General features: G+C 46.3%; 1 protein-coding gene across 1 annotated transcript in view; it reads right to left on the bottom strand.

Annotated features, from left to right (window-relative positions):
* The window catches only part of LOC144826413 (lamin-B3-like), a 484,608-nt gene that overhangs the window by 314,242 nt on the left and 145,268 nt on the right, over window positions 1-25,098 (bottom strand). The window contains exons 2-3 of the mRNA XM_078684729.1: window positions 9,411-9,567; window positions 8,216-8,341 (exon numbers count right to left, since the gene is read on the bottom strand). Of these exons, the coding sequence (XP_078540855.1) occupies window positions 8,216-8,341; window positions 9,411-9,567 (283 nt within the window). The remainder of the gene's footprint in view (window positions 1-8,215; window positions 8,342-9,410; window positions 9,568-25,098) is intronic.

Genomic DNA, 25,098 nt, shown 5'->3' with positions numbered 1-25,098 from the left:
GTGGCCCTCACACACCTGAAGGATGTCATGCTACATCATCGGGCATTTTTAGCTCCTCGTTGGGCCGGCGCTGCAATGTCCGACGGGCCCCCTAAGGGTCTCTTTCACGGAGATCTTTTAAAGAGAAAAGCCGTTTGGTGAATGCGGGTGTTTGGGGAGGGAGCGAGAAGGGATCCAGTGAAAAGTGGTGGTGAGGTGCGTGCAGGTGTGGCTTAAAATTACCTAGGGGTTTCCACTGAAGGGTTATTTATTTTTGTGGTACCCCTGGTAAGTTAAAAAACCAAAGGGTTAGTGAGTCACAATAAGGCATAATGCGCCAGTGTAACTGAACACAAGGACGACATCTTTCACACTATGCAAGTCCTATTGATCAGTAGCGTTTCTGCAGGACCTAAAAAGGAGAGTGTAGGTATAAGTGCACGTCAGAAAGGAAAAACGGGTTCAGTGGTGGTAACCCTGTAGATGTGCGATGACGCTCGTGGTAGACCATAAGGAGAAGTACCTAGAATGGTCAATAATCTCTGTAAGTAGATGTGTCCACGCGATGCCTAAAAGGGGATGCAAAAAAAGGGGAAGGAAGAAAAAAAAAAAAAAAAACTAATGTGTCAGTTGCCGGTTGGCCTGGCAATGCTACAGACACATTAACTGGATCGCATATCTGACAGTGACCAGAACATAAAATGGAACAATATACAGGTGTAAATCACAAGTTGCAGTAATTAAAACCTACAAACAGGCAGACAACCATAATTCAATGGCAGACCAGGTCACTGACTGTCGTGGTAAGGCGTGATGAAGAAATGACAGTCGTGCCCCAGAGCCGCGATCTAGGCATGTTTCCCTGCTGCTCATTAACCAATACCTCTTCGTACTTGGCGGTGCAGATCGGTTAGGGGTGCAGAGCATCGTACGCATCCCCTGCCCAAGCAGAATGGCCACTGTGGATGCCAAAATGTGGTGCAGTAAAGGTGCGGCCTGAGGCTGTGCCCCCAAAACCAGTATACACCCCCTCACTGCTCTGGTGGTAAGAATGACTTGACGCGAATCAGAACATTGGAGAAAATTAAATAGCCCTGATCATATAGGGGCGTGTTGCTGCTTACCCTCTTACTACACGTAGGGAAGTATCCTCAGGCTTAGCTGCGCTGGTTATGCCTGCATCATAGAGACTGGAAATTAAAGTAATGAGACAATGCAGGGAACATTAACATTCAGGCAGACCCCAGGGCTACGGGGTAGTGGTGTCTCGGTGAATACCAGGGGCCTCCATGACCGACCAACAGGTTGTGCGAATTACTCACGGTTGTGATGGGTGCCCGCTCCTTAGCACCTACCCTCGCCAGCGGCTGCCTGTGTGTGGAGGAGTTTGGGGGCTTCCATCTGCCATAAAGGGAGGTTGGAATCGGAGCTGGAGGAGTCTCCTGCTTCCGGTCATGATCTGCTTAGTAATGCGTCGGTGACAAAGTGCGCATGTGCCAGAGTTTGCGTCTCAGGACTACTCGGCACATGCGCAGATGGTCTGCCAATGTGAGTAATGGTAGCAGCCCTTAGTGTCCCTGGGGTAATGGTGTCCACTAGTAACTGGGACCAGAGCAGCCCGTGGTACCCCCGGGGGGAGAGGAGGAGAAGAGGAGGGGGACGTCAATATTGCTATTGTAATTGCTGGTTATCTCATGTAGAAGTGTCAGCAGGGGGGCACTGGGGTACAGCGGAGAGCTGCTGCTGTCAAGGTGGTTAATGTACATGGGCAGCCCTATGTGAGCAGAATGAAAGATCAATCCAGGGTAATAACCCACAGGCTGACACTGGCTCTCGAGGGAGGGGAAAGAAAATGACTGGACGCCCAGTGAACTGTACGCTCATGTCACATGTTCTGAAAAAAAATAACAATTAAAGGTAGCATTATTAGGTCTCAGTCTACAGTTCCACTCCAGGGTATTTTGTCGTTCAGTCCATGGATCTGTCTTTGGAGGCGGAACACCCACCGTTGTTCCTGGTGTAGGAGTGCCTGTGGGTCCCAGCAGGGTCTTGCTTCGAGGACGGTCAAGGCCAACTCTTCATATTTGTGATTGTACTCTAGGTAGTAGTTAGTTTGGTTGCTGCCCTTCCACGTCTTATGGTGCTCTTGTGCTCGCTGATGCCCGTCCTCACTGGTCATGTTGTCATGCCGACATCTCAAAACCACATGGGCATGTGATAAGATATACACAATTTTTGGTGTTACAATTGGTATGGCCCGTTGTTCACATGCGAAATGGCCCAAAAGTAGAGTTTTTGTTTGTGTCGTGGTTGGGCAGGCATGACAATTACCGCAAGAGTAGTGACCAGATACTGAAGGCAGGTTCCAAAGTTTGGTGTCTCGAATGGGCCTCCTATTATCATGAGGGCGTGTGTGGACCAGAGTGTCCCTAAGGTTAGACGTCCTTTTGAAAGCGAAACGTGGTTGAGCCAATTCCAGTGTATCGCCATTAAAGGTTTTCCAGTTCCATCTGATGTTTTTTACTTTGTTGGACAGGGGTGAGAAGGTGGTAACACAGGTGAGGGCTTTATTGGGTTCTCTCTCTCTGGTTTCTAGGAGGGCTTGTCGGTTATTATTTTTGGCACGTTTCCATGCCTTCTCTACCACCTTGGCTGGGTAGTGACTGTCCAGAAGATTAGGCTCCTGGTTGTCAGACTCTGCTTCATAATCCCTGGTGGTGGAGCAGTTTCGTCGTATCCTCATAAACTGGCCATACTGGAGATTCTCACGTAGGGCCTTGGGGTGGTGGCTCCGGAAATCTAGCAGACTATTGCAGTCAGTGTTCTTCTTGTGCTTTCCTTCCCTTTTTTCATCCCCTTTTAGGCATTGCGTGGACACATCTACTTACAGAGATTAATGACCATTCTGGGTACTTCTCCCTAGGGTCTACCACAAGCGTCCTCACACATCTACGGGGTTACCACCATGGAACCCGGTTTCCTTTCTGACATGCACTTACACCTACACTCTCCTTTTTAGGTCCTGAAGAAACGCTACTGATCACTAGGACTTACATAGCATGAAACATGTCAACCTTGTGTTTAGTTACACTGGCACATTATGCCTTATGGTGACTCACTAACCCCTTTGGTTTTTTAGCCTACCAGGAGTATCACAAAAATAAATAACCCTTCAGTGGAAACCCCTAGGTAATTTTAAGCCACACCTGTACGCTCCTCACCACCACTTTTCACGGGATCCCTTTTCGCCCCCCCCCCACACACCTGCATTCACCAAATCGCTTTTCTCTTTAAAAGATCTCAGTGAAATAGACCCTTCGGGGGCCCGTCGGGCATTTTTATGGGTGTTATTTGGGCCCCTGACATTCCACGACATAAGAGATAGCCTAGTCAGACCAGGCAAATTACCTAGCTGTGCCAAAGGAGGACTAGGAAATGAAACCGGTGTGCAATAAATCTAATCAATCGCCTTGTGACAATGACCTGCGCATCTGTTAACTGAAAACAATGAACATAATGTAAGCAACCCCCCCCACCACCCAGCCTCACCCAACCCTTAGTGAGGCAAAGCCATGCCCATCGGAACATCTGGCGGTGCCATTGGTAAGCAAACATGGAAGCAAATATAGCAAACCAACTCCGCAATTTCCAGAAAAACTGAAAACAAAACCAGGTGTACACCTTGAGGCGTGGCAACGCCACGCCGACCGGACCTGGAATGTAAAACGTCAATGAATGAGAAGAACCATTAACTGAATCATCAGACTCTTAAAGCCCATATAGTACTGTCATATTATCCAGTCCCTGGATTGGAGAAGAGTTCCATGCTTCCCCTCAGAGCCGTTCCGAGGAGGAGATGAAACTCTCAACGCTGCTGATGACCCGCCACCGTCTTTTTTCTAAGTGTGGCAGAACTCCTGTGCTTCATTTGGGGTGTCAAAAATGCGAGAGTGGCCTCCTACATCGACCCTAAGTCTGGCTGGATACAGCATTCCATAACGCAGCCCCAAATTTCTCAAGGCAGCCTTTACCCCATTAAACTTGTGGCGTGCTTCTTGCACCATCAAGGTGAAGTCTGGGAAGAAGGATTGTTTAGAACCCTGCCACTGCACTTCTCCACGTTCACGGGCGGCACGCAAAATGGAGTCTCGATCTATGAAGTTCATAATTCTGGCAATGATGGGTCGGGAGGCAGACCAGGATTGGGGCGGTGGCCCAATGAACTGTGGGTGCGTTCTACTACAAACCCCAGGTGAAGGATTGCCGTCTCCGGAACGACAAGAATGCGCACATTGTTGCGCAGACTGCGCGCTTCAAAGTCCTCATTTTTATCGCCACCTCCTTTAAGATGCGTTCCACTGCCCCCAAGACTATCGATCCTATTGTCGAAACACAGGAGCTCTGTGGCAAAATTTCTACTTTCTTCTATACTAAAATTCCCGACATTTATAATGCTCTAGAACATCTTAATCATCAGCTGGATCCCTGTCCCCTTTCCTCCCTTGTAGCAGTGCCTCTGGCTCCTGTACCTGAGCCTAGTCTGCTCCTTCCCCACCTTCCTGCTTTCGTAGCAGTGCTCCAGGCTTCGGAACCTGGGCCGAGTCTGTCTGTCTTTCCACTTCTCACCCTCGATGAGATTAACCGCCTCCTTGACAACATCAAATCAGGCTCCCCTCTGGATTCTTGTCCGCTTAAAATCCTGAAGGCCTGTAGGGAGGTGGTTATTGCCCCTCTTCATGAGGTGATGAACCTGGCAATCACGGAGGAAACCTTTACCCTCGCCTGGAAACAGGCGGTTGTCAAGCCTCTCTTGAAGAAGGCCTCTCTTGACCCCGGGGTATTGAAAAACTTTCGGCCGATTTCCCTGCTTCCGGCCCCTGCCAAGATTCTTGAGGCCCATCTAAATCGCCACCTTACCACCTTCCTGGATGATTCAGGCCTGCTGGACATTTCGCAGCATGGCTTTCGAAGGGCCCATAGTACTGAATCTGCTCTCACGGTGGTCGTCAACAATATCCACTCGAGGGTCAATAGGGGCCAGATTACTCTTCTGGTCCTACTCGACCTCACGGCAGCCTTCGACACCCTGTCTCCCCTGATCCTGGTTGCCAGGCTCAGGGAGATAAGAGTTGGAGGCTCAGTCCTTAGTCTTCTCACTTCCTTCTTACATCAGAGGGAACAAAGAGTGAAGCTGGGTGATTTTTTGTCCCCCCCCAACCAGTGCATTGTGGGGTGCCTCAGGGATCTTCCATAAGTCCTACACTTTTTAATATATAAGTCGCCCTACTTGCCAGGGTAGTGCGGTCGTATGGTTTTGAGGTGTTGTATGCCGACGACACCCAAATCATGGTATCCCTCACACAGTCCGTGAGTGAATCTGCCCTCAACAGGTGGAGACCGTCCTGCTGACCGTCAGGTCAGCAGGTTGGTCTCCACCTGTTGTGGTATCATCAGGATCCTCAGAAAGATCGCATCCTACCTCTCTCTGGATGCCCGAAAACAGGCTACAGTGGCTCTGGTCTCCTCGAGACTGGACTACTGTAACGCTCTGTATGTGGGCATGAATAAGAGCCTTGTCCATCGCTTACAGATGGTGCAGAATGGTGCGGCCAGGATGGTGCTCAATCTTCCTAGGCTCTTCTGCAACCCTGGCCAGGAAATCTCTTCATTGGCTCCATGTCGAGTCCAGGATCACATTTAAGCTTCTTTGCCTTGCTCATGGGACTGTTCATGGCACTGGTTCAGAGAGTATTGGGTCCCTCCTTCATCCTTATTGTCCCTGCAAGACCCTCCGGTCATCTTCTAAAAATGTCCTATTAGTCCCTAGATTTGCCAAAGCAAGATGGGGAGGGAAAGCCTTTGTCACCGTAGTTCCTAAGCTTTGGAACTCTCTCCCACCTGAATTGGATTACCCTCTCTGGCACGTTTTCGCAAAGAATTGAAAACTTGTTTTTTTTGTCAGGTGTATTCTCAGATATGTACTCGGTGAATTTGAGACGATCTGTTTAGTTTGGGCTGAGTTGCGCGGTACAAATTCCCAATCATCATCATCATCATCATCATCATCATCATCATCATCACTCTATCCAGCCGCTTCTGTGATTGCGCCGCACCGTCCTCCACATCGGATATCCTAGCCTCTGCAACATCCAGACGTCGGTCATATGCCTGAACCTTGGCACCCATGTCTGCCAGGCTTTTATCCAGCGCATCAAACCTGCCGTCTAGGGCCCAAAACCCAGCTCTGATTTCCTGTAGCATAGCAGCTGACAGCGACTGAGGGTCTTCCATGTCGTCGGCTCCGTGGGCACCGTCCGCCATGTCAGTCGGTCACGTTGTCCGTCACCTTCCCAAAGCGTAAAGTCCTTTGCTTGGGATATTTACGGCCCATGCCGTAGGATAGTGAAGAGGTGCTACCAGAGGGGGACTGGCGGATTCTGTATGCGAGCAGGGATCTGGGACAGGCCAACGGACCCCACAGTGTTGTGCAGTTGTGTGTAGAAATAGGGGTAGAGATCACAGCATACAGGTCACCCAGTATCAACTGGAGGCAGGCGCGGCGCAGAACCAGGCACTGGTATTCAGGTGTGTGAGCCCGCCAGGTGTGATCACAAAGCTATTGGGCCCAGAGTGTCACTTCACGTGCAACCTCCAAATCATCCAGAACCAGAAGCTATATAATGTGGTGGGAGGCTATTGCTGGATTGGAGACACCACGTCAACAATTTTGTCAGAGTCCTGCACACTCCAAATGAGATGTGGGGTGACCTGAAGCTCTGCAGCAGCGTGCAAATGAGTAGCACGTACTCTCCAGGGAGTGAAAGTGCCAAATGACAAAAGCCACAACAGGAGTAAAATGGCAGCACTCAGGGTAGCAGAACGTCTCAGGGGAGCCTTTATGGTGTTCATAGATGATTAAGGATGCTGACCGCCTGCAAGGGTTCAGACATCAGCAGCACTCCCTCCATGGTATCCATCAGCCAGGCGCAGGGCAACGCAATGATTGCAGCTCCTCAGAGCCGACTGCAGGGGCCAATACGATCCCAGAGCTCTCTCAGCAGGCCCCGCAATGTAGCCAGGTAAATGAGTCTCATCGGATCTGGTAAGGGTCGGAGGGAGGAGGCACCACTCAGGTGACCCTGTAGCCGACTCGGCCCTGTGGTCAGAGCCAAGAGGGCCACCCTCGCAAACCCGCCGCATCCCCTGGCAGTATGGGAGACAGGCAGGCCCTGTCCCCGACACGGTCTCCCAGCAAGGATATAAACGCCGGGTCGGGGCGAGTGCATGCCACGCCAAACCTGCAAATCTGCCAAGCTTTCACTAGGGGTAGGGGGCGGGGATTGGGGCCAGCCACGCAGCTGTGGGAAAGGCGGATGTCACATGGGAGCCGCCTGGCGGCCCCGCTCACCTCTCAGCCCGGTCCGTTCAGCCTTCAGCAGGGCCGCAGCTCCGGATCACGGCAGGCAGTTGCACAGGGGCCGATATCGTCAATTTAGGATGTCAAGGCGGCCTCCGGGACACCACGCTGGACTCCGGACCACATCACAGGGGCAATGGTGGGCTTTCCAGAACATCAGCTCCGGTTCTTCATGGCGGAAAGGGGCAAAAGTCGAGTCCGGCCGGCGGAGCGTCAAGTAAAAGCAGCCATCTTTTGATTTGATTTGAAAAGAATTTGTTAAGCGCGGCTAACACCATTAGGTTTCTTGGGCACTTGCTTGGCCATGCCCCCTCGCGAGCTTGATACTTCAAGTAAGAGACTCGATAATTTGAAACTCAAGGAGGGTACTCACAATGGCTTCTACCAGAATGATCAACTAGTAAAGTAGTTCCACATCGTGCTCACAATTGGGTTAATATCATTGGAGAAAGTTACATTCCATATTTTTGTCCTCAAATCACCGATTTCTCAAACATCTACTTCGAAACAGCTCAAAACTATAATTATGTAAAATCATGACAAGAGTTTAAGGTACCGACTGTAATATCATGCATGCTGCACTTCCACTCTGGCACTTACAATTTTAAACAAGTCTCACCCACTTAAGTGCATGGAAACAATTTTTGCAGGACTTCATTTGTAAGCATGCTCTACGTTCCAAAACATCATAGTTTAATAATTTGTAAAGTAAAGTTCGTATGGCACTCAATAAACGATGACAATTACAAGTTCAAGTCATTAAATCTCTAGCTTAACAAAGACATCTCCACCCATACGTTCAGTGCAAGCGACTTCTACCTGGTCATGGATGGACCTCTGAAATTCCATTTGCTCTTGAAGAGTCTGCGTTTTGTTTTCGAGGTCAACTCTCCTCAGCATTTCATCATGAAGTTGCTTTGCTGTATCACGCTTTGAGCATTCAACCTAAAAGAAATATGACAGTTAATATAAACTTTATCCAAAACTGAAGCAATCAACAAGAAATGACAGTCCAAACTCACAGGCGCTTGAGAGAAGTCATTGTTTTATGACTAGTTCGGGGTATTTTAGAAGAATGGTGGCATTATGTATAGAGTACTTGTAGTTCACATAGTACAAACACTGTTCATAAACCAGAAAAGGAGGGGCATATAACATGACAACTTCTATAAACATACCCGTGGTGAAACACCTTACACATGAAGACGTTTAAAGACCAGGTTCGGCCCTCTGAAGCAGGCTGTAAGAGAGACACTGCTCCTTCTAGAGATGCTACTTTCAGGGGGTGGGTTTCTGAGTGCTGCAGACTAGGTCTATCAACACATTCATTACTGCCTGGAATTGCATTTACTTCAAATAGTCAGTCTTTTTGCACAAACAATTGTAACACTGTGATACATCTCAATGGGCCAAAGACACACATTTTAGTATGAAAGATGAATACAGGCTTGTCTTCTTATTATGCACTAACAGACCACAAACTCAGATTAAAAACGACAACTAAAGCACTTGGTAATTTCGTTATGCATCCTAGGATTCCTGCACTGGATTACAAGAGTATAATTAGTTAGACCCACACTCCTTCAACTCCACTCTACATTCCTAACTCAAACTTTCCATTTGGGAGGGAGGGGAATGGGCAATAATATGGTAGACAATGAGGATAGGGGACCCGGTGGCAACAAGGAACTGGTAGCTGAAGGACAGTTACTGCAAATGCTGATTATTGGGGTGGTGCGCATCTTTGTCTTTCATTTAAGTACGTTCATTGTATAGATTATTGAATCCTACAGTTTAGAGCACAAACTGTGTTGACGTGTGCCATGGGTTATCTAACATGAAATAATGATTATTAAAAATAAAAAAGTCATATAGAGAATGGTGCAATAAAATGGAGGACGCTCAAGTTACCCCAGAAGCCCTCTCACTTTTCAGTCGATAAATTGACTTGCAAGTAAGCTACAGTTATTAGTCAACTATTATTAATGTTATTAAAAATAAGGATGTTTCTCACAGAAGCAAGCTGGTCCTTTAAGTCATGGAACTGTCCTTCTAAACCTCGCTTTGTACCAAGTGCTGTGGCCAACTCCGCTTCTTTGGAGTTTAGAAGAGCTTCAAGTTCTCTTAAGCGACTCAGAGCGTGGTTTAAATCTGCTTCTTTTTTACAGTTTCTGAGGAAAAATAAAATCCAATTATAAAGTTAAAAATTACTCAATTCTCATGCTATTGTTCATGCAGATTTAATTGCATGTCAAAGAATTATGAAAATACTACCTAGGTAGGTTAGTGTACTACTTGAATTAAACGACCCACAAATATTCACACTGCTTGCAAAAAAGCAAATTAGACTACAATAATGAATTTGTTACAGTATCAGTTTTTTAACTATTGACATAATTGACAACACTTACTATGGTTTCCAATAGAGAAAAACCTTACATTGCAACATAATGAACCTTTTCCGTGGGAATTGTTTTTTGAATTTTGCAAGCCCATTAGGCAATTCTTTTTTTGTTATTATCTTAATTATGTAGAAAAGACAGTTTTCATATTATATGTAAGAAACGGAGTTGTTGGTTGAATGGGGTGTGAGCCCTGGTCAAGCAGCAACCACAATTCTTATCCAGGTGAGGCACTAGCCAACCCTAAATTGCCAACCTGGCCCAGGGCAGTCAGGCTTAACTTAGAGGCAATGTGCAAACTATTGGTGCAACACTTCAACAGTAATAAAGTGAAAACACCAAACAAAAAGGATAGCATATCAAAATAGAAAAACGGAACGTTTAATAACTAAAGCAAGACCAAAATGACAGATCTAATTAGTAGAACCGTAGATATGCAATTTTAAAGACTTTAGTGAAAATGGTGGCAAAAAGCACAAAAGGCCAACTGTGGATATCTGGTGGTGCCAGACTGAGAAGTCAGAAGTTCAGGCTGACTGATGGAGAGCGGGCTGGCTACAGGCACCCAGTTAGGGGTCCAGTTAGGCCCACTGAACAAGCGAGCCTAAATCCTGGTTTGCGGACTGTTGCGAGGATCAGCATCAAAGATGCATCACGAAGCTGAAGTGATGCATCGGTTCCAAGGTACGGCAAAGCTGTGAAGTAAGATTCTGCATCCTTGTCGAGGATTCAGTCAACGAGGGCTTGCGATGCGAAGTGCAGGATCGAGGATGCGGTGCGCAGTCAGGACGATTCATCAGTTGCAGAAGAGTTGTGAGGCTGCAAGAGGAGCCCCACTGCTGTCGACTAGGTATGTGAAGCCCTGCACCCAGGATGCATTACACAGAGACGTTTCTGAAGAGGCTGTGGAGGAGACGTAGGTCTTTGAGATGGGTTCAATCCACGCATCAGCGCCGATGCATTGGTTCTGCGCGAGACTGCAGTGCAGCAGAAGAGATGCATTGGTTTCGCTGGATCCACAGAGGGAGGCAAACCACCCATAGGCCCACTTTCAAGGGTCCCGGACTAAAATGGCACTACTTGGCAAGGTAAACTCAAAGGTGGCAGTGTCCAGGCGCAGGGATGTTGTGAGCCTGTTATGTACCTGAGGCTTCAGATCTGGAGGCCAAGCAACCAACCCTTGGGATCACTCTGCGGTTCTGGGTTCAAGAGCTCCAGCTATAGTCCTTCTCACCCAGGCAAGAGAGCAGCATGTCAGCACAACAGGGCAGCAGTCCTTCAGAACAGTAGTCCGGCAGAGTGGCAATTCTTTTAGCAGCACCACAGACCTACCTGGCAGAGTATCCACAGGCCCAGAAGTGTACTGAAGAGTTGGTGATGCGAGTCCAACATTTATAACCAGTTGTGCCTATAAAGGAGGGAGAAGGTTTTAGAGGCGGGCCTTTGAAGTGCACAGGTCCCCAGCCGCCCTGGCTCCAGACTAACTACAAGGGGCATGCAGCCCTTTGTGCGGAGGCAGGCCACAGCCTATACAAGTTTAAGAAGGACGGTGCATAGCTCCTCTCCTCCCATCCTGCCAGTGATGGCCCCTCTAGGCACACCTAAGTTCCCTAAAGTGTGTGGCTGTCTAGGTGGAATACACAAAGCCCAACTCTCAAATACAGCCAGTCATGTGACCCAGAGACTGGCTGTGGGAGCCAAATGGATAAGGCAGGGAAATGCAGACTTTCTAAGAGTGGCATTTTAGAAATTGTAATTTAAAATCAGACTTCGCTATTAAGTTAAGATTTTTCATTACAATTTCAAAAACAACAAACATGAAATAGGTACCTGCTCCTATTTGGAAATGACAACGTATTAAAACTAATAAGCTTACTCCAATGTTATCCTATGGAAGTGGTAGGCCTTGCAGTACTGAAAAACAAATGTAAGAGTTTTTTTCTCTACTAGAACATGCACAACTTAAAAGTACATGTCCTACTTTATAAATACATTGCACCTGCCCTCCATGCTGTGTTGGGCCTAACCTAGGGGTGACCTATAGGTAAGTATGGGCGAAATTTACGAATTCGCGGTCCGCGAATTCGTGTGAAATTGCAAAAAGAGTCCGCGAATTTTCCCGCAAACTCGCGGATTATTGTGCCATTTGCACAAATATGTGACCACGTGTGCCTGTAACTTTGCCAGCGCGCCAAAAGGCACAGAGGTCCCTCGAGTGAGCTGGCCATTATAGTGGGGATGGGCGGGAAGACGTTTCATACCGCTAGTGTGTGGTGGATGGGGCCAAACGGGCGGGGCTTCTATGCAAGTTCACATGCATCTTGTTTATAAAGGGTCAGAGACCGAGCAGAGCAGCAGATGAGGAAAAAGCAGCCACCTGGTCACAGGAGCTACACGGGGATGGCGCTTGGAAAACTCATGGATGCAAAAATACGTTTGGCACAGGATCCCAGAATCCTTCAGATGTCCAAGATAGCTCTGCTGCACGTGTTGGTACAAAGCCATTCTGATCCTGCTCAGTGGTTTCAGGCGCACCAGACGGTGGTACCACCTACACGGATCAGGAGAATCCAGGCATCAGACTTCATGGTACAAGAGCATAATGGTGCTGTGCGGTACGGGTATATATGTACTGGGGTCAGGGGGACACTTAGCACAATGTGTGCTCACACCCAGAGGGCTCCCAGGCAATTGAGCATGAATAATTTTCACACAGAGGGCTCCGGGGCAGTTCCGCAGCATGGGGGTTCACACCCACTGGGCCTGGGGCAGTTCAGTAGCGCGTGGGGTCACAACCCTTGGGCAGTTAAGCAGCACAGGGGCTCACACCCACAGTGCTCCGGGGCAGTTTAGCAGCGCTACCCTCTGGTTCACCACTGCCACCCTCTGGTTCAGTACTACTACCCTCTGGATCATCCCTGCCACGCTCTGGTTCATCACTGGCACCCTCTGGTTCATCACTGGCACCCTCTGGTTCATCATTGGCACCCTCTGATTTGCCACTGCCACCCTCTGGATCACCACTGCCACCCTCTGCTTCACCACTGCCACCCTCTGCTTCACCACTGCCACCCTCTGCTTCACCACTGCCACCCTCTGCTTCACCACTGTAGATTATGGGGAGAAAACACACCTGCCCAGCCTTAACCGGGGGCTGGTTAATGTGTTACTGAATTTGAGCTTCAAGTCCGGCACCTGCTTCCTTATCTGTAAGTGCTTCCTGTTGTCGTTTAATTTTTGTGACAGCCTGGAGCATTGTGCCATACTTGAAACTATTCTCGGACCCTGCTTCGAGGGTCAGAACAGGGTCAGAGAATAGTTGCAAGTAGGCAACAACTCTGGAGGCGCCGCTCAGAAAGCACTTACAGCGTTACATCAGGTGCCCAAGTTGAAGTTAATTTCTTTGTAACCATTTTGTAAATGGTTACAAAGAAATTAGCTTCAACTTGGGCACCTGCTGTAACCCTGTAAGTGCTTCATGTACTTCAGTTTTTGAAAATCCATCCCGAACGCGATTTCGCTGATTTTTCTGCTATTTCGCGAGATTCGGGGACCGCGAAATTGCAGAAAATCTGCACATTCCGCGAACGGAATGTACGCCCATGCTTACCTATAGGTATTAAAAAAGAAGGTTTGGGCAGGCAAAAGATGTATTTTGCCAAGTTGAAATGGCAGTTTAAAACCGCACACAGGCTGCAATGTCAGGCCTCACTCATGTTTAGAGTGCTACTTAAGTGGGTGGCACAACCAGTGCTGCAGGCCCACTAGTAGCATTTAATGTATAGGGTCTGGGCACAGGTAGTACCACTTTACTATGTTCTTATAGTACATTTAATATTCCTATTGGGTATAAGCCAATAATGCCATGTTTTAAGGTGAGAGCACAAGCTCTTCAGCACTGGTTAGCAGTGGTAAAGTGTGCAGAGTCCTAAAGCCAGCAAAAACGAAGTTAGCAAAAAAGGAGCTGTGAAGTTAAAACAGTTGGCGGAAACCACACCAAGGATGCCAGGTCTGAGATTATACAATTTAGCCCGGCATCAACACTACAAATATATAATGCAATTCATTATGCTGTAAAAGAAGAGAACCCAAAGCAAAGGAGCAAAATCAAAAAAGAGGCGGTTCGAAAAAAAAAAAAGACTAAATTAAGAATGTGTTTATCATACAGAGAAAAAACAATGGTTACAATCTTTTAGACACCAATTGTCAATCAAAATTCATATCATATTCACAGAATTTTAGAACCTGACTCCATCTACCATATCTACATATTTCTAAAAATGTTATACAGACCCAGTTCTTGCTACATATGGGCTCTCAATGCTTTACCCGTTGGAACATTGTTAGAAATGGGTCTCTAGTTGGCAGTGGTTTGCACCTTGTCCCAAGTAGGGGCACACACTCTAGTCGGGGTAAGGGGATTACACAAGTAAGATAACCCCAGCTCACCATTTTGGTAGCTTGGAACGAGCAGTCCCTCACCATTTTGGTAGCTTGGAACGAGCAGTCAGACTTCTCAGAGGCAATGTGTGAAGCATTTGTACATACTCGCACAGTAACAGAGAAAACACCACAAAATGAGTCCACATTGGCTATATAGCCAATAGGTATCTAAATAAAGCAAGACCAAAAATACAAAAATCCAACATACACAAGTAAAGATATCACTTTTCAAAGGTTATATCAGTCCAGTCCATAGAAATCTATGGATGTGTTACTTTTAGCACAAAGTACCTTGGCTGTGTCGAAATCAAAAGATGGTGTGAGATGCAGGGCAGTGAGGCACTGGAAAAGCAAAGCAATGTGTCCGTTCCCTATTCCCACGGGAGGTGAGGAGTCTGTTCCTTACTGCTAGGGGAGGTTATGTGTCAGTTCCTTACTGCTGGGGCAGGTGATCTCTGGACAAGTGGCCTTGGTTCCTTACTGCTGGACAATGCCAATGAAGAAATCTGCACCCAGAGAAGAGGAGTCTAAAATCCTCACATCCTGTGTCGATTCGACAGGGATGAAGCAGGCGCTGCATCAGAACCGGGGCGGTGCGTGACGTACTTCGGTGATGTGGTGCTCGAAACTCATGCTGCAGCAGTTCTTCTGATGGCCTGCGATAGAAAGCTGGAACCATGCATTGGTACTGGCAACAGCGATGAATCGATAAAAAGATGTTGGGAGTCGATGTGTGGATGTTCTCCTTCAGCTCACCAGATTCCATTGCCAAGGGCCCAGGGCCTGGATTTGGTATGACTTGGCAAGTCAGGACGCTCAGTAGAAGAGCCCAGGCACGGTTAGGTGAAGTCTTTGATGGCTTGAGACTTCTTAACAGCAATAAAGCACACACAAGCCCTTGAAGATCCTTGGAAAGCAGGATATAGCAAGCAGAGTCCTGTCCTTTCACTCTCAGGACAGAAGCAGCATGCCAGCACAACAAAGCAACCAGCAGAGTGGCAGTCCCTTCTCCCAAATCCAGCTATTCTTCCTGGGAGAATGTCCTCAGTCCAGAAGTGTTCCAATTTTGGGGTGTCAGAGGGCCAGTACTTATACCCCAGTCTACCTTAGAAGTAAGCAAACTTCAGAGGAAAGTCACTGTAGTGCACAATACACTGTCTTTCCCTAACCTGGCTCCAGACACACTACAAGGGTGTGGAGGCAGCTTTGTGTGAGGATAGGCACAGCCCTATTCAGGTGTCAGTGACAACTCCATCCACCACTCTAGCTCAGGATGAGCCATTAGACTATATATGGCACACCTGAAATCCCTTTTTATGACTGTCTAGAGTGAATGCACAATAGCCTAGCTGTCCTCCTAACCCAGACGTGGATTCTACAGACAGGCAGAGGAACAGGATGGTTAAGCAAGTAAATGCCTACTTTCTAAAAATGCCATGCAATTTAAAAAACTTCTTCACCAAAAGATGTATTCTTAAATTGTGAGTTTAGAAACCCCAAACTCCAAATGGGAAATAACACTTAAGAGATACTTCAAGGCAATCCCCATAATAATAATAATAATAATCCACATTTGTAAAGCGCACAATCACCCGTAAGGGTCTCTAGGCGCTGGGGGCCGTCAGGAAGATTAAGCAAGCTATTGCCCAGAGTCACATGGTGCTGGGCTAACCTGCCGCCGGAGCCGGGGATCGAACCCTGATCCCCAGATTCCGGCGTCAGTCGCCCTGGCCGCGGCGCCACACCTCTTCTCCCCATGTTACCCTATGGGAGAGAAAGACGTTGCAATAGTGAAAAACTAAATAACAGTTTTACAGTGTTAGGACATTTAAAACACAACAGTAGATGTCCTACCTTGTAAATAAAATGCACCCTGCCCATGGGCGGCCTTGGCCCAACCTTAGGCGTAACTTACATGAAACAAAAGGGATGATTTGGGCCTGGCGAGTGGGTGCACTTGCCAGGTCGAAATGGAAATATAAAACTGCCCACACACAGACATTACAGTGGCAGATCTGAAACATGTTTGCAGGGCTACATGTGGGTGGCACAGTTAGTACTGCAGGCCCACTAGTAGTGTTGATATATAGGCACACCTGATGCACTTTACTATGGACTTACTATTAAATCAAGTATACCAATCATGGATAAAGCAATTCCCAATACACTTTAGACAGACAACACATACACTTTGAGCACTTTACCACTGCTAACCAGTGCTAGAGTCCAAAAACAACAAACAGGTCAGAAAAAAATAGGAAGAAGGCAAATTTCGGGGGGATAACCCTGCAAAAAGGGCCAGGTCCAACAATCCTATTTAGCCATTGACTAAAATTGGGTGCCTCAACAGGTTCTACATTTCTGTAATATAAAATCAACTTGTAATCAATGAAGCAAAATACACAAATTGTTGCTGCTGAACAGTAGTAGTGGTAGGTTGGGAAATTAGTCCATATATTGCCCCATAGGAATCCTGTGGTAAAATCAGTGAACATTTTTGAATGGTAAATCTGAAAATATGGTTCCCAAAAGTTATAAAGATAAGGACATGAAAAGTATCTGTGCAGCCAATGGCCATTGTTATTTATACACTTAAAGCATGCAGCAGAGGTCGCAGGATACATCGTTTATGAGATGCGGAAAAAGATATAGCATCCACTTGTTAAACAGACATTCCTCTATAATTCGCCACTCAAGTAGCTTTAGGGTACATTTAGCTGTACTAGACTCAATTAGTTTGATCAATCTAACAATTAGTGGTGGATTCAATTGTATTAAAAGTAATTTAAAAAAAAAAAACTATTCAAAAGGAGGTATCCCCATGTCACCTAATCTTTGACGCAACAGATTACACCAGTTACCTACGCCTTTTAAGAGACCATACCAAATAGGCTTTACTTATACATTGCGCTAATCAATTCAACTCTTGTTTACACGTGTTGCAAAAGTTCCTAATTTGAATGTAACTAAACTTCAGATAAGGAGCTATTTTAAGGTGGTTGTAAAAGCTGGATCAGTAACACCAAGCAGCCATTAAAGTCTTCAAGCTCAGGGCACCCAATTGGTTATAACCAATGCATTCAGCTGAAGACCCAGTAGGCTACAAGCACTTAAATATAAAAACAAATAAAACCGAGGTACTCTTAATTCCTGCCATACTTTATCAAATCTATTAGCTAAAACATACCATTTGTTCCGGTGGCCTATGTAGGTTTACAAACATGAAAAGGTTAGCACCAGCTTCTCTTATCATACCAAGCTAGAAACTGTTTTGATAATTACTGGTGATTAGAGCTGGTTAGATCTGGGGGTCTCTAGTTGGCAGGGGCAGGTACCACTGTCCAAATAGGGACCCTTGCTTCTAGTCAGGGTAAGGAGGAAACCCTCTGAGATAACCCCTGCTCACCCTCTAGGTAGCTTGGCACGAGCAGTCTAGGCTAACCAGAGGCAATGTGTAAAGTATTTGTACCAACACTCACAGTAACACAGTGAAAACACCACAAACTGACTCCACAACAGTTTAGAAAAATAAAGGTATTTTTAATCTAAACTACACAAGACCAAAACGACAAAAATCCAACATACACAGTTCAAGAATATGGTTTCAAAAGAGTTCTTAAGGTCGCAATAAAAATTTTGTAGGTTGCGATAAAAATTCTGTAGGTTGCGATAAAATAATCCACAGTTGCGTGAAAAGTTCACAGTTGCGTCACGTTAGCTCACAGTACCTTTTAGTTGCGACTAAGTCCCAAAAGCAGAAGCTGGTGCGGTGGAAAACAAGCGATGCATTGCTCCTGAGACCCTGGGGAGGCGTTTGCGACAGCCCCGCTGCAGCAGCGGGCGTGTTGCGACGAATTCGGCCTGTATGGGGAGGAAGGCCACTTGTATGGATTCCGGTGCGGAGGTTCCGTAGGAATTTTTTTCTCGCAAAGGCATGATGCGACGATCTTTGGGGTTGCAACGATCTCCGGGGCGACGATGCGCGGACCAGCGGTGATCTCTCCCGCAGCTCCTCGACGCGATGGTTTCTGCGACGACCCTCGCAGCGACGTGATACGGCCCGCAAGCAAGCGGTGCGGCGATCTCACCCAGCGATGACAGGCTCTGCGACAACACTCACAGCGATGTTAGACTTTCCCGCACCGGTCTGGTGCGTCCCGCAAATGAAGGATGCCACGGCTCTGGCAGCGGCAACAGGCGCTGCGACGATCTTGGCCTTCGTAGCGACGGGAATTTCCTTGCACTGTCAGGGATGCGCTCCGCAGCGAGCGATGCGATACTTTTCAATTGCAAGAGTCTCTCAAGCTTAGTTTCAACTTACAGAGGCCCCACAACTGGATCAAGCACTCTAGGAAGGACAGAACTCTCTCAGCAGAGTTCCGGGAAGCTGGGGGTGAAGTCCTTTTGTTCCTGGGACTTCAGAACAGGGAGCCAGCTCTTCTCAGGGCCTTGGAGATTCCTTCAAGACAGGGGACACAGCACAACAGCAAAGTCCTTCCCCTCTCCTTGGCAGCAAAGCAACAGCAGGTCAGTCCAGCAGAGCAACAGCAGGACAGTCTTCCTTCTTCAGTTTCAGCTTTCTCCTTGGCAGAGGTTCCTTCTTGATTCCAGGGTGATAACTTTTCTGTTGTCAAGCGTCCTGTACTTATACGCCTAAAAGTCTTTGTTCTCTTTGTGCAAGTGGGCCCTGAGCCCGGTCTGAGCCAGTTCTGGGTGTTTCTTCAGCACTTTGTTTTCCTGTCTTCTCCTTTCCTTTCAGAGTGAGGGGCAGGGTCGTCAGCCGCCCAGCAGGTGGTGAAGACAGCATTGTGGAAGGCAGGCACAGCCCTATTCAGGCCCAGGTGCTATCTCCTCCCACCACTTAAGTTGCAAATGCAGTCATTCAGCCTAGGGCTGACTCAGCCAGCCTCCCGGGGAATCCCCAGCCCCGGTCACTCTCAAACGAGACAGTCAATACACAAACAGGCCAAGGCACACAGAAAGGTCAGACAAGAGAACAGCAACTTTCTAAAAGTGCTGTTCTCAAACACCGGACTTAAAAACAACCTTTCCTAAAAGATGTGTTATTAAATTCTGTGAGTTCAGGGATACCAGACTTTTATGTCCTATCTTGTTCCCATGGGAAGATATGCTGGTAGCCACTGTAGCCAGCATCCCCCATGTTAACCTATGGAGCAAGATAGCCTTACAATAGTGAAAAACGAAAATGGCTGTAATTCACTACCAGCGCATGTCGCCTGCACCAGTACATGCTCTACCTTTCACATACACTGCACCCTGCCCAGGGGGGTACATTGGGCCTTCCATAGGGGTGACCAATGTGCACAAAAAGGGAAGAATTAGGCCTGGTCAGTGGGGAGACTGACCAGGAGGACATGGCAGTTCACAGACTGCACACAGGCACTGCGGTGGCAGGCCTGAGACACCATTTTGGGGCTACTCATGTGGGTGGCACAATCAGTGCTGCAGGCCCACTAGTAGCATTTATCACTACCAGCCCTGGCACACCCATTGCACTTTACTAGGGACTTCTTGGTGATACAAATATGGCAGGCAATCATGTATATCAAATCATCATAACAATTTACACAGAGAGCATATGCACTTTAGCACTGATCAGCAGTGGTAAGTGCGCAGAGTCCTATTGCCAACAGCCACGGGTCAGGAAAAATGAGTGAAGAAGAAGCTCATGCTACTAAATCTAACCAGGCAGTCTGATAGTACATTTGAATTCTTGGAAGTGCAAGTCCTCCCACTTATTTACCCAATTGTAATGTCTGAATTCGTATTGGGCGTTTTTCCCCCAGCCATAAAAAGTGGCATAGCATTACATCAATTTCTTTAAGAAAGACTGATGAACTTTAAATCGCAACATTTGCAAAAAGAAATACAAACACTGGCCATGTTAATTAATGCAACCCAACCAATAATATTAAGAAGTTGTGACTGCCATTGGTTCAGTAGCCCTCTTACTTTAATCAGGGTTGGGGTATGACTTCCTTGAAACAAGTCAGAAAAATTAGTTTACCAAAACGATTAAATAGAGAAATATATCTGCATTTCGACAGGCAAAACTGAGGGGAGCTATTGAATAATTGTGCTTTCAATTTTCAACAATTGATTTTGTAGCCCCCTATGCAGGTGAATTTCTCAATCTGGAAAATGCATTTTTAATAACCATTTCATCAATCGCCAAATATATCATATTGTCTGCAAACAATTTGAATTTGGCTGCACTGTTAAGCAGGGGTATAATACTGGATTCTTGTCGAAGTACACATGTTGAAGGTTCAATAAATAGTGTGAAGTGGACCGGAGACATAGGACAGCCCTGCCTCGTCCTGCACCAGGCAACGATATACCCCGCTGTTAAGGAATAGATTACAATTTTAGCTTCAGCATTTTTATATAAATTACGTAGCATACCAACTAGACTCTATGAAAGCCTAAATTTAATCAAAATTAGAAAGATCTCACACTGCACCAGATCGAACGCTTTTTCTGCGTCAAGCATAATAATAATTGCCTTGATCTTATTGGCTGAATAGTAATCAACGGCTTGTATTATGTAATTAGTATTAGTTGACGTAAGCCTTGATGGCAAAAAGCAATTATAATACACCAAAGTTTGTGCTAGATCAGTGGCATAGAAAGGTCAGGTGGTACCCGGTGGAGAAAATTGGTCACCCCTGGCTTGACAAAATGGAAAAAATACATATTTAAAAAACATTTTTGCCATTTTGTCACCCCCATCGCACCCCCTTTCCTATGCCCCTGTGCTACATTACATTCATACTGTTTACCATATAGGCGTGATTATTTATTTGTGTATCTTTCTGTTGGAGAGAAGCAAGTACATTAACAGAAATTAAGGATTAATAGAAAAACTACATGTGCATTTTAAATCTAAAACGTTGTAAAACATCGTAAGGTGTGCTCTACAATGTGAAAAAAGAATCAGCATTTCAGAGGGCTGAAGTGAAAACATTTGTGGAGCTTCTCTTAGGAGGAGCAGCTGGTAATTACGAAGATATGTTTTCGGTGGAAAAATTAAATTTAGTATTTGGTGTGCCTAGCTGTTGAGCTGCATCAAGAAGGAGCACGTCAGGACTTCTGCAGCGCAGAACCTGGGGTAAACCACTCCAGCTACCCTAAAGTTAGGACTGCCCTACTGGTAAGAACTACGACTGACTGAACGAAGTAGATATATCCCTAAAAAATATACATGCAAACACCAGCTCCAAAAAGGGAGAATTCAGTTTAAATTTTTACGGTCCGGTTGAATTGTTAAAATTGCATCGACAAGTACACATAGATCAGTGCAAATTGGCGCAACAGTACATTAGCTTCAATTAAAATGAATTAAATATAACAATTTAAAATTCATAACATCTCACATCAAAAAATGTCATAAAATACCTTCACTTTAAAAGCCAGATACATAACTTACTCTAAAAAACTACAGGACAGGCGATGTGGGAAGAGCAGCCAATATGCGCAACATGGTCATCCATTCAGCGTACGGGAATTTTAGATACGGCAGTGACCACAAGTTGCTAGTATAATTTTAATACAATAGTCCAATTAGTAAGTTCCAGCACATGACACAAGGGTACAATCTACCTAGATCTACATTTGGAATCAGCCAGTGAGAAGGACAAGCGTTTTTCCGTTTTCTTCTCATAGCAATATTCTGGGCAAGATTTAAAAGCAGTCACTGCAGCCCAGCAAGATGAAGTAAAATCAGAAGTTGGAAAAATCCTTTATCTGAACGTCAAGTAATACACGCTCGTGAGTACAGAGTTACTGTAATCCAATTCCTCTTCCCTAAATACCGCTTATGGAGGAGAAAGTATTTAGACTGAACACCCACATGGTAAAAAAAAATCCATAACTCCATTCATCTAGCCAATAATTTGAGCTTCCCAAAGGGGCGCAGATAGATAACGGATGATGCCAACAATTGCTCAGGTCCAGGTCAATCAGGGACTGTTTTACATATGGCAACAAGGGAATCTTCTGGGATTTTTGGAGGACAATAATATCTCTCAGGGCATCGCTTTACAGTTTCAGTTCATGTGTGCTCCAGACTTGAATCCAATATAATATACGACATTACTTAGCAAAATCCATACATGGCCTCAGTAAGAGATTACCTTGAGCAAGATTCATAAGGGCCCTAAAGAACTCGTGCATAGCCCCACAGAAGACTTATTGTAGTGAACCCAGTGCAGCACTGTACGGTTCACTACCGAACAGTGCTGCACTGTACGGTAGTGAACCGTACAGTGCAGCACTCCTAATTCAGGTTCTGTAGATCTCCACCGCTGGAAAAGTGGGATAAGATGGGGCCCTTTTTGCAACCCGATTTAAAGCAGCAGCTCTGTGTTTGACCAGCAAGCAACTCTTCGTAATTTGGGATGTACGAGAATCCAAATCAGAGAATCGAATGCCTAGCCAATCTCCCTCTTCAGAATATTTAAACTCAGCCATATATTCCCCTTAAAGTTCCTTCAATTATTAGAGTCCATACATTTAGATCTCATGGCATTGATTTCCAGGCTGGGGCTCTAGCAAAAGAAGGCAAATCTATTCACAAGAGTTTGCAAGCCAACGCAGTCTTGGAAATTAAGAGGGTATCATCAGCAGAAAGTAGTGCAGGGACCTTCTACCCAGCTAAAATTGGAGAAATGTTCAAGCAATCTGCCAAGAACCCAATATAACTGCTGATAAACAGAAGAAAATGGACACTCCTGGTGTACTCCATTCTTAACCTCAAGCTTCTCCGTTTTCTACTGGTATGTATGTATGTATGTATGTATGTATGTATAGCATACTTATATAGCGCGTACAGTCACCCAGAGGGTATCCTGGCGCTTTGATTCAAAGTCACGGCACAAGCAGAGGAGGATCACACAGCCCTAGGAAAGAGGTGGGACTTCAGACCCTTTTTAAAAAGAGTCAACTCATTCAACTTCCTTAAAGAAAGCGGAAGAGCATTCCATAATTTAGCGGCAGTGAAACTGAAAGCGCGGCCACCCATTCGTATCCTCTGAATGTGAGGGACCGCAACCAGGAGAGCAGAGGAGGAACGTAGGGGCCTGGCTGCTGAGTACCATTTGAATATATTCTGAAGGGCAATGGCCCCAGTCCATGAAGTGCTCTGAAAACAAAGCAGGAATCCTTAAAGCAGATCCACTGATGTATAGGCAGCCAATGAAGGTCCCTAAGTGCCAAAGATGACGAAGCAGAGCACGCACGTGAGAGAGCCAACTTGGCTGTCATTCTGGATTCGCTGCAATTGTCTAATCAGAGAGCTAGGGCCACCTAGAAGTAGTGTGTTACAGTAGTCTAACCTACTGAGTATGATACTACGCACTACCTCAGGTCTTGCCAGCACAGGTAACATAGGGCGAATTTTACGCAGCATTCTAAGCAGCATCATGCAGGTGCCAATGGTCTTTTTCACATAGGCGTCCAGTTGTAAATGCGGACCAAAGATTACTCCCAGATTGCGAGCAGCATCCGCTGACTCGACGGTAACCGTAGTGGTAAGGGGCCAGAAACAGGCAGAGGACGTGGAATTTTATCTAATGAACAATGTAGAACCTCGGTCTTAGATCCATTAAACTGGAGGGAATTTTTTCTCAACCAGTCCGCCGTGGCCAGCATACAGCAGTGAAAGGTCTCTGTGGAGACAGCATCCTGACCTTCAAAAGAGAAGATAACTTGTGTGTCATCTGCATAATTTATTACTGTGATACCAAAAGATTTAATCAGCTTAAGCAGGGGACAGAGGTAAAGGTTAAACAAAATGGGGCTGATCGCTGAGCCCTGGGGAATGCCCTGTCCTACCATTCTAGTCTCAGACATAAAAGGGGGCAGAGTCGCTACTTGATGTCTATTGTGGAGATATGAGACTAACCAGTCCCAAGCTGACCCGACCACCCCACTATCTTCCAGTCTCCTGATCAGTATAGAGTGGTTCACAGTGTCGAACACGGCCGACATGTCGAGCAGAGCCAACAAATGTTTCCAAGATTTTGATTGGAAAAGGCAGTAAGGAGATGGGCCTATAGTTCGCGGGGCAGAGAGGATCCAAAGTGGCTTTTTTTAATAGAGGGGATACCACCGCCAGTTTCCAGCTGTCAGGAACAGTGGCAGTTCTTAGAGACTGACAGCAGATTGAATACAAGAAAGGGAAAAGCTCAGTCTGAAACAGCATCCAAAACTTATGAGGTAATGGATCGAGTGGAGAGCCTGATGATAAACTGTTAGCCATGATACAAAAGTCCTCATATGAAGGGGGGGTAAAACTGGACAACACAGTAAGTACAGTGCAATCCCCCCTATCAGATGAAGTCTGTGTAGGTAATGACTCTGCGATAGCCTGAGTATTAAGGACACTTGATGCAGAGAGACCGGTTAGAATGGCAGCGATCTTTTCCTCAAAAGTGGAGGCCAAGGAATCACATAGCACCTGTGAAGCTGGGATACTGTTAGTGGCGCAGGCAGGGTTGGAAAGATTATTAACAATTTTGAAGAGGGTTTGGGACTCATTAACCGACTGAGCTAACATGTCCTCTAAATATTTAGCTTTAGTGTTTTTTATCTGTGCTTTATAGGCCTGGAGCGACTGCTTTAAAAGTATTTTATCCGACTCAGTATAGTGCTTCCTCCAGGTTCTTTCAGCTTGTTTACAGCACAGTTTCAACTGGCATAGTTCTTTGGAGTACCAGGGAGCAGAGCGTTTGGATCCATCCTTCCCTTAGAGGAATCATTGTGTCGAAGGACTATGATATCCGTGAACAGAGGCTCTGATAATTATCTTCCACCCCCTTCTCCATAGTAAGTCCG

This window comes from Lissotriton helveticus, chromosome 3_2, assembly GCF_964261635.1.
Source record: "Lissotriton helveticus chromosome 3_2, aLisHel1.1, whole genome shotgun sequence".
NCBI classification, from domain to species: domain Eukaryota; kingdom Metazoa; phylum Chordata; class Amphibia; order Caudata; family Salamandridae; genus Lissotriton; species Lissotriton helveticus.
Note: the sequence above shows the minus strand (reverse complement) of the source record. Positions and strands in the feature narration are given on the sequence as shown.